Below are 10,147 nucleotides of genomic sequence, written 5' to 3'. Positions count from 1 at the left end.
ACACGAAACGGCTGACGCGTCAGAACGACTCTCTCTCTCTCGCTCTCGCACGCGATTCGAGCAGTGCCCCAAAGCCACCCGTCGGATCACAGGCGGCCACCTCGTTGACGAACTTCAATTTATCATCGCCTGGCCACGACCCGGCCGGCTAGCCGGCCTCAGTCATTTTGTGCCCAATCAGCCCACCATCAGGCCACCTGGGCAAAACAGCAACACAGGACGGGTGTAACAGGACAGCTGTCTGACTCGTCTAAAACTAGTGCGCCGTCCAATGAAAATGTAAATTTTCCTGCGTGATTGATGGTATTGTTACAGTTTCGTGGCCTACGCTGTTGCTTGGTGTCTAACCCCGCTCCGAAGGGGCTGTGTAAATACTGCAACCTTTGCGATTTTTTGCCATAAATAATGGGTTTTTCCATCACTGCCAGAGAACCAACCATTTAACGCACTACCTAACTGGCACAGTAACAGAACTGAAGCTTTGGCCATATTTAGTAAAGCCTTGTTGGGTACACAAACTATTGAAAAGAAAGGATTGACACAGCACAATGGAAGCCTACATCCAACGGTTGCTTCGATTGCCTGACTGAACGATTGACAGATTCTTTTGACAGAGAAAGGACTTTTTAGAACACGTTATGTGGCCATCAAGAAAATGGTACCTCGGACCAATAGCCGGTACCTGATAGTTGCTCGTTTACGAAATGTCTTGAAACCAATCCTGAGCCCCGTGAACTGCCATCATCTTTTAAGCCACTTTCCAGAGAACAAGGCGAGAGCAAGCTGCTTTCCGCTTGTTAAACACCGGACTTTAATTTGCTCGTCCTTAGCCTCAGCCGCGGATAGTGCCAAAAGCGGTTGTCGAGCGGATATTGTGATTTTTGCACCACCCCACGTCCGCGTTCTGCCGCTCGTGAACCATCAAAAGCCAATCTAAATTTAAATTTCCTAATGATGATCACTGTGGAATGTCTTCGAAGGAGCTTTCGCTCCCCCCGGTTAGGATGGTTGCACGGTAATGGCCAAAAATGGCCGGAATGCTCACCGTCGACACTCGTCAGGTATTGACAGTACGGACGGAGCGTACCACGAAACAGGCATTACTCCGGCCACACTCTGGTACACAAAGTGCGCACAACGAGGATCTGCAGCTCGGTCCGACGTTACAGCACTTTCTTGGGGCTCTGGGGCGAGATTAAAGATAAATGGAAGAGAGATAAAATGATGCTATTTTAACACCGCACACATGCTGCCGAGGAACACCAATTTGCATACATTCTGCCATCCAATTTATCAGCACAACCGAACGACAGTAAACAGATCCATTTGTTACAGCCCGGCTCCTGTCGTCCTGGCCTGACGTTTGCTCCGGATTCGGACACTCCGGGTTGCAAGATCTCACTCGTCGCTTGGCCAGCATCTTGCGGGCTCCAGTGCTCCACGGGTGAGGCCCAGACGGTGCTCCATTTATCAAACACACACAGCAGTGGCGCAGTGTGGCCGAAATAACCGAATGAGTCCAGATGGCACTGACCACTGACACCGAAGTCACTTGGTCGCAGTCGCAGTCCAGTAATGGATGAAGTTCTTCGAGGTTTGTATTCTCGGTGCCACAAGAAGACGAATGTGATTGAATGGGAGAAATTTACTCATTTCTTCACTAACAACGGACGCAGAAAAAAACCCGACTTTAAGCCACCGGGCCAGGCACAGCTTTAATCCGGTCCGGTGGAAGAGGAAAGAACGGAAAGAACTAACGCCCCACCCGACTCGACTCGACGCAGGAGATAAATTTCATCTGCGCTCGATTTTCCGCCGGACCGAAGGGAAGGAAAAACCCGTAAACGTCCAATTTAAAACCAATACTCGGTCGTCCGACAATGGGGTCGCGCCAGGCCAAGACCCGAGCCGCTCGCTCGTTCCGCTGGGTGGACATTTATAACAATATTTGTTTGTTAATACCGTTTTAATTGTTATGTATTTTGCACATCCTGTGCGCCGTAATCGGCCTGGCGTGTAAGCAACAATTGCCCTCCGGGGGCCGTATGGTTTTGTGTGCCACTTTTGTACTCCGGCCAGGGTACCCAATAAAGGCACTGAGCGGGCGCATCGTTTTGGTACTGACTATTGGACTGACTATTGGACAAATTATGGACCTTTCGCTGGCCGGACTTTCCCCTGAATGGAGTGCCTAGAATGGAGTATTTTCGAAGCGCTCTTGGTTCTTATCTTTCACTTGAATTTTGCATCGAAAAAACAACCATTGGCCCCAGGGGGGATACCGTCCACCGTCGTGCGGCGTTCCGTTACACCTGGCGGTGCTTTAGCTTTCGGGGAATTTAAATGGACGCGTCAGCGGCAGCTCTTAATTATCCGCTGCGTTTCACAAATATGTTTTTAGCGGAACGTAGTTGCTATTGTTTATTTGAGATCGGGAGATGTGATATTTTAACGCGCTCGTCGTTCGTGAGCGTGTGTTAGATGAGTCCACGTCGGGCACACGGATCCGAACGGATCGGACGTCGGAGAAAGAATGGTTTAACTTCTCTTCGAAGGTACAGAGAAAACTGTTCAATGAATACTTGACGATTGCTCGAGGATGATGCGCTACAACGAGGTCGCTACATGTCGCTACCATTTCCAAAATCCAGAGCATTCAGTAATTGAACCAACCAAATCTTCCTCTGGTGGTTCGTTGAAACTACTACCAAGAATTCCTTCATATTGTCCCGGGCTCTGATTCACCGGTTGATTCCTCCGTTTCCATTCAACTCCTCAATCGAAAAGGAACCCTTTTATGCCCTTCACCTGCCAGTGCATTCCACCTGCCTAATGAAACGACCCCAAACTCCCAGGGTTCTTCCACAATTGCTGCCTGATAATCGATTTCTCACGCGGATCCATCAGCCCGGACCGGAAGAAGAGGGTCGACCACCGCCTAACCGCAGAACGTTAAGTCTCTTCCGAATGGTCCCGAAAAACGCCGAAGCCGAAAATTGAATGGACGAAGATTGATGATCGGCGTGATGTAAAGCGGCTCGGTGACGGCCGCCGGTCGTCCCTGAAATCGGCTTAAATCGACTGTCTCGGCTAAACTAAACGGCGAGATTCTCACCAGAAAGTGATTAGGGCCCCACCCCGGGTCTTTTGGGAGACTTCAATTATCAAATACCAAACTCACACTTCGGCGTGCGATGATGAAAGGGACACGGTTCCCATATTCGGGCGCCCTAAACTCGGGGCTCAGGTTAGGATTAAAGGCAGGTCAAGTAGGCCCCACGCACAGGTGTGTTTTTGGCCTTAACGGGACAACAGAGGCCATCTTAAAATAAACATTCAGCAACTCTTTTTGTTTAATCGAAGCCCAAAAGCCACCAGGCGTCTCCATGCTGTCACGTGCGACATCATGTCTGTTCCTAATAATCCTGCCGAGTCGAGCCGATTTCTCTGATTTTCCCACGGCACCGAGAGGGATCCTGATTTTGGACTCCTTCTGCTGTCGCCTGCCGCACAAAACACATTAATCTTGTTTCTCTCCGGGTTCTGGGTTAGTCACTTAGCAGTGTGACGCCCGGAGTGACGCGGCCCGTTTTGTCGAAGAAGTCACCACGGACGAATGGCCGCCTATGGAACTATTACAGCGACCACTCCCAAGACCGCCATTCCGGACACAAAAACTTATTGTGGTTTGTCAGCAGATAGCACCGAATTTTTGAGCCCTGGCCGAATTCCGAATGCCGGGGCACATTTTGTGTCAATTTGAGCCATCGACCGATGGCCGTTTCGTAGGACCCTAGGTCCATTTATTTTATCCTCCCGCCCTAAACCGCCTGCAAACGATTGGCAGGGCGTGATGCTATGTGATTTTAATTAACCGACGGGACGGGAACGGAAATAAAATATTTACTTTTCGGCTAATGTATTTCACTTTGAGGGCCAGCTCGGTTCTGTTCCTGCTTCTTGCCGTCCCATTTCAGAGGGGCGGACTTTTTCTGCCTTCTGGTGTTCCGGTGATTTTTTGCTTGTTGTCCAATAATGGTCCACTTTTTTTCCTGCGAGGGGAGCACCCATTACTGTTGCAATCAAAAGTGTGCAAAATAATGATAAGAAGATGGGGCCGCTTGTTTGCCTCGCTCTGCTGCTGCTGCTGGCCCCTTTTAACCGCTCTAATTGGAAAAACGGCCCGGGAACGGGATCGATCGGAACTTTTTGGACGCACGAAAAGGGTTCGATAAAAAACTGGCCCCCCAGATGTGTCCACTTGTGGGAACCGATTTATGGTTGCTTTGGTTTTTTGGAAAGAAAACTTTGATGGATCCTACGTTGGTCACGCCATCTTCTCCTTCTGGGAAGGAAAATCGATACGATGCAGCACCACAACACGGCGCACGAAGCGAATTAGAACGAAGCCCCGGGGCAGAGGCAGTTCCCGGGACGCATGACTACTTTCCGAACCCTCTAATTAATTGCACATCAATGGATCAATTTTGCTTCACGCCTCGCTGCTCGGCCAGCCCACGGAAAATGGTATTACCGGAACGGGTAGAATTGAAAGTTCTTCGGCCGCTGACAGACAGGTAACGGTGGCGCTCCGGGCGTCGCTAGGCGTGGTTCGGTCATGCCAAGTGGCAGTAAAAACAGTAATTAACGGAAAGGTTTCGGGTTTTTGTTTGCTTCCACTCACATTGATTGAAATTAAATCTCAAGCCCACTCGAAGAACGGAACGGAGCGATCCTCGAAAGCCTTCCGAAGCTAAGACTCAGCCCCGGGGCTCAGACCGGTGGCTCAGACAAACGGAATGCCACTAATCCTAGACACGCGACCGCAGCTTCGTGCGCTGTGGTCCCGGTCCCGGGTTTTCGAACACCACCAGTGGCACAGAACACACAAATAATTGGTGCCCGGTGCCTGAATCGATAATTCAAACACGTCGCATTTTTATGGCAGCATAAATTACCGCTGATTGATAACACCACCACACCGAGCTGCTTGAGGCGTAAATCCGGGGCAGAAACGTGAAGGCACCAACGCTGAGGTTCTCGACCGTTAAGCCCATCAATCATTGGATTAACACATTAAAACAACGTATAAAAGTAAACACTAACCCAGCCCGGAGACCTGAGAGGGCAAAGGTCATCACGTGGGAAAATTAGTCCAATGTTTTGTGGAAAGCTTTGGGCCACTAGCCTCACCCTCAGCTCGGGCTGTAATCGGGTGGCCGAGAGTAATAAAACGTTGACACACGATACTCGATATCCGACACGTTATCAGACCAATAGAAGTGGTCCAGGGTGCTGCTGTCCAGAGTCATGACAATACTCCAATCGTCGTCGTCGGCGGAACGACTTCACTTTCGTTGCCAAATCATTTTCCCTTCTTCTTCTGCGAAGTAAATTACATCATACAACGGCCGGCACACACATACGCCGGCCCACCATCGAAAGCCATCGAGCCGTCGAGCCTCTCATCAGCCCACCCTAATCCGCCATTCGGCCAGCCTTCGATTGCCAATCAGCCGCACCGGGCGCGGAACGGGCCCCGAAAGAAATAGACCTTAAGGCTATATCCGCCCATTGCGTACTCAAATAAAAGCCAAATGGACGCAGCCAAAGATGGCAAAAAGCGACCGAGATATTGACCGGGGCCCTCTCTCTCGTAAGGTGACCGAACTTTCATTTGTATACACACACATGTGTGTGGTCCGCACTGGGCGCATGTGGAGACGTGACTCAATTACAGCATCCTGATAGAATTGATTCGACATTTATTGGTAGGCGAATTGAAAATCCTGCCGGGTCACTGCGGGCGCCCCATCTGGCTGGCCCGTGTCCAGTCGCGCATGCCACGACCCAACGAACGAGCAGTCTGTGGAAGAGCTAGAAAAAAGGAAATTAAGCTAACCAACCGAAACGATAAATAATTTACGCTTTTCCGTCTCCATACACTTCCAGGTCCCGGAGTGATCCGTGTTACAGCACCGAAGCATCCTCGCAGTGAAATAATTTAAAGTAAGCCGGCCTCGACAGCGCGTCCAATTGTGCATCTTTACTGCCCGCGCCATAAACTCGCGGACGGCCGGGCGGAAGGAACGGACAAAAAATCGTATCTTCCCCTGGAGCTGGTTGTAAAAAAAGGGAGGAAAAGTTAAGGCCGAGACCGAGAAAGTCGTCCCCGTCGTTAAGCGTCGGCCACCGTTGCATGTGCTCTGAACAAGGTGTTGAGCGCTTCGAAGCTTAAAACAAATTGGGAAACTGTCACACCGCAAACCGGAAGCTGTCGAGGGCGGGCCGGCGGCGGGGTTGCCACCAAATTGCCACCAGCCACCGGGAAAGCCAAACGACTCGGAAAAGTGGATAGGCGCAGAAAAGTGGTTTGTGTTTTGTGAGCACAAAAACCACCATCAAATCCGGTGGCGGCCTGATGGCGCGCGAGCGGAAAGAATTTTCCTCCGTCGGAAATTGCTAAGGCAGGCGGTTGGCGCGCGCGGCAGGCCCCGTAATCATCGTGCCACGGGAATGACGCAAGCCAGCAGCAGCAGCACCAGCAGCCCTCGACTTGCCCACAGGAAGTGCAAATGCAACACCATGAACGCAAATCTGTCGCTTATTGCAGCGTTTATCAATTTTATCGTCATTTGTTTTGCAGGTAAGCACCGCAGGGAACCATGGGCGCGGTACAAGCAATAAATCGTTTGCAAACTTCCGTCCCCCGGGGCCGCCTCTAAATGGGATGCAAAGAAACATAAATAAAAGTGGTATAAATGGGTATAAACAAAATTAGAACATCGTCACCGGTGCCGCATAAAGTAGGCCGTTTATTCGGAAGTGCCATCGCATCACATCTCAGTTGGCTAAAAGTACCCCATTATCGTTTGCATTGAACTGTCAGAAGTGGCGAAGTAGGCCGGGCCGCGAAACACGACGGTTTAGCCTGCGGACGACTCGCATGATTGCGAATATCCGTTGCGTTACACAAAAACATCATCAAAATGGCACAATTCACACACTGTCCTTGTTCCCCACAGACAGTCTCAGTCCCGAGATGCAGATATACTGGGAGAACCACATGGTCCAGCCGTACTTCGATAACACGAGCAAGCGGGAGGTGACGGCCATCGCCGGACAAACCTGCCAGCTGCACTGTCGTGTGAAAAGCCTCGGCGACCGGGCGGTACGTGGCACTGGAACTGTCCCTCCTCCGTTGCTGTAACTGAACTCATGTCATCTGGGCCGCCGTTTTTGTCTCTGTCACAGGTTTCCTGGATTCGCAAGCGTGACCTGCACATCCTGACAGTCGGCATCCTAACCTACACCAACGATCAGCGGTTCCAGTCGCTGCACGTGGACGGTAGCGACGAGTGGACGCTCCGCATCACGTCCCCGCAGGCGCGCGACTCGGGCGTCTACGAGTGTCAGGTATCGACGGAGCCCAAAATCAGTCAAGCGTTTCGGGTCAACGTTGTCGGTACGTAACGCGGTCCCCGGTTTCCAATTAACAGGCTAACATAGGCGCGTTTCGTGTTGCTTTCCCCCCGCCCCGGCACAGTATCGAAGGCAAACATCCTGGGCAACGCGGAACTGTTCGTCAAGAGCGGCAGCGACATCAACCTGACCTGCGTCGCATTACAGTCACCCCAGCCGCCGTCGTTTATCTACTGGTACAAAGGTGGCCGCGTGATCAACTACTCCCAACGAGGCGGCATCAGCGTCCTGACGGAGCAGCAAACCCGCACCAGCCGGCTGCTCATAGCCCGGGCGTCTCCGGCCGACTCCGGCAACTATACCTGCGCTCCGAGCAATTCCGGTAAGCCCGGGGAACTCCGGAGTCTTTCGATGAAGATCTGAAGTCTATACATGCGGACCTCAGTCGGTCGGTTAACAAAAACATTGCCCAGTTTATTCATGGCAATTGGCAAACGGTTGGCAGCGTATCAAATCAACTCCATTCCGCCGGTGTGCAACTGACACACGACATAATTCGCTTGGTTTACCCTCGACACGGCTTATGACATGGTAACTGCAGAAACGGACTCGCCGGCATGTGCCGCCCGGCGGAGGACCTGCTGCGCCGGGAATGGGATATATTACGGTTCGTTTAAAAATTTTATGCACAACATTAAGTGCAGTTTATAGCGACCTCCCCGAACGGGTTGTTGAAGTAGCGCTCTTGAGCGCTGCGTCTCGAAGTGACCAAACCAGCCGGCATCTTCGAATGGAGCACGCTGAGGCAAACCCAATTTATTGCTTCATCCCTCGAGGGGGCCCCCTGCAGTGGCCAAGAAAACGATCCCATCTGGGCACGGCACTTGAGGCTGGCAGCTTGATGAACCGATGCGAATGCGATATGCGAGAACGCCCTCTGGTAGCTCTGGCCATGCATCGTAATGGCCAGCAGACAGCACATGAAAACTGAGCACACCGAGCAGCCATTTCTTGGGACGTAATCTTGGGCCAATCGTAACTCTTGGGCGAGATCTGCCGTCCTCGGGCTCGTGGCATGCTACTCGTACGTGTTAGCAGCAACACCCCGAACGGTGATGACGATGGCACTTTAAGCACAGCATACTGAGGTGTTGAAAATCACCGACTGAAAGAAAGTCACTTCTATGACCGGCTGTGTCAAGTTTCGGTCTCGCTTGGTCCAAAATGATACGGACTAATTTGGATTAAAGTTTTCTATGTACAGACATCGAAACATGCGTTTCAAGCGTTTACGTAAACATAACCCAAGCGGGGCCAAATAAACAATCCGCTTCTAGCCAATGAGTCCGCGATGGCTTCCGCTGTGGCATTGGTTCTCCGACACACACGGGGCCTTTAAAACTATAAGCATCCAAATTAGATGTCCAAATAGACGACCTTCAGCCCGGCAGGACATGCGAACCTGCGTGTACCGGTCTCGCATCGGATGGCACTAATAGTATGCGCACAATAATTAATGAAAAGCCTTCTGACCCGGCCCCTCGCGACCTCGATGGCTCTGGTGTTGTTCGCGCGGGACAACTTGTTTGACCCAGCCCGTCCTCCCCTTCACACCTCATCTGTTCGTCTCGTTCGCAGACTCGGCCAGTGTCGTGGTGCACGTCATCAAAGGAGAGCATCCGGCGGCCATGCAGCACGGAATAAACGGCGCTAACGTGGACTATTCATCAACATATGTAATTATCAGTCTAAGCGGCTTCACTTCCGTTCGGTTATCCGATTCACTAACCCGTGTCCGTGTCCCCAAGCTGCTCGGTGTGGAGGGTCACTTAATTAATTTATTTCTATGCGAACCCTCCACCGCCAGGCAGCCATATTCCATTTTCCACCCCGTATCACACTCAGCACCGTGGCCAGCAGGCATCTAAAATGACATGACTTTTTTACACCATATCTCTCGCCCCCCACCCTAATCCGCTTCGGAACTCGGACGCACTTCCCGGGACACGGCTCGGAACTCGGATCCTCGCCAAAAGCAGATAGTTGCAGCGATATTAGCGGCGTGCATCCAGCTTCTGCGGACCTCGGCGTCGGGGTCGGCGTCAGCTGCGGTACGGCCAGTCCGATAGGTAAGTCCGTTCTGGTCAGCATAATGTGATTAATTTACAACGGTTATCGGTCATACGGCGCCGGGAGCGACCCGGGACACGGAGGACCTGTGTGTGTGCGACACGCAAGCCAAACTCGTACATGTAATTGTGATGACCTCCGGGCCCGGAAACTGACCCCCGGCTGGAGGCGCTCCGCTCCGGCTTCGGCCGGAGCTTATTGGATTTGTTGCTTAGCTAAGCCAATATCAACAAGCTGGCCAACGAACACTCTCTCGACACTAACGACGCTCGTTCGCCAGTTCGACTAACGCGACAAGTTGAGAAGCTATTCCAGGTGCTCCGTGCTCAACCACGGACCAATCGTCCTTGCGCCACCCCCGGCGGGAAGGAGGGCAATTTATTTAAAGTTTACGCTTTTGGCGAACGGACTGAGACGAGTACCAGGTTTGCTGACTGACCGAGCCGACCACCGTTTTGTAGAAGGTTAGAGATTGATTAACCGGCTCCGCATTTAACCGACAAGCTGCGAACCCTCAGGAGCTCAGTTTGTACGAAAGATAAATGGCCTTCCGACCGAATTCGCGACAGAATGGGAACAGAGTGAGTTACGAACT

General features: G+C 51.8%; 1 protein-coding gene across 1 annotated transcript; it reads left to right on the top strand.

The window, feature by feature from the left end:
- The first annotated feature begins 6,516 nt into the window (after positions 1–6,516).
- LOC128274456 (basement membrane-specific heparan sulfate proteoglycan core protein-like) lies at positions 6,517–9,551 on the top strand. Its single transcript, XM_053012669.1, has 6 exons — positions 6,517–6,646; positions 7,026–7,171; positions 7,255–7,465; positions 7,547–7,804; positions 9,061–9,158; positions 9,462–9,551. The coding sequence occupies exons 1-6, from the start codon at positions 6,517–6,519 to the stop codon at positions 9,549–9,551; spliced, it is 933 nt and encodes a 310-aa protein (XP_052868629.1).
- The last annotated feature ends 596 nt before the right edge of the window (positions 9,552–10,147 follow it).

Source organism: Anopheles cruzii, chromosome 3 (assembly GCF_943734635.1).
Source record: "Anopheles cruzii chromosome 3, idAnoCruzAS_RS32_06, whole genome shotgun sequence".
NCBI classification, from domain to species: domain Eukaryota; kingdom Metazoa; phylum Arthropoda; class Insecta; order Diptera; family Culicidae; genus Anopheles; species Anopheles cruzii.
The sequence above is the reverse complement of the archived record's forward strand: the minus strand, read 5'-3'. Positions and strand labels throughout refer to the sequence as shown.

Coding starts and splice junctions, on each gene's coding strand:
- LOC128274456 (XM_053012669.1), top strand. CDS start 6,517: ATGACGCAAGCCAGCAGCAGCAGCACCAGCAGCCCTCGACTTGCCCAC. Junction 7,805..9,060: donor CTGCGCTCCGAGCAATTCCG/GTAAGCCCGGGG, acceptor TCTCGTTCGCAG/ACTCGGCCAGTGTCGTGGTG. Junction 9,159..9,461: donor TGGACTATTCATCAACATAT/GTAATTATCAGT, acceptor CGCCAAAAGCAG/ATAGTTGCAGCGATATTAGC.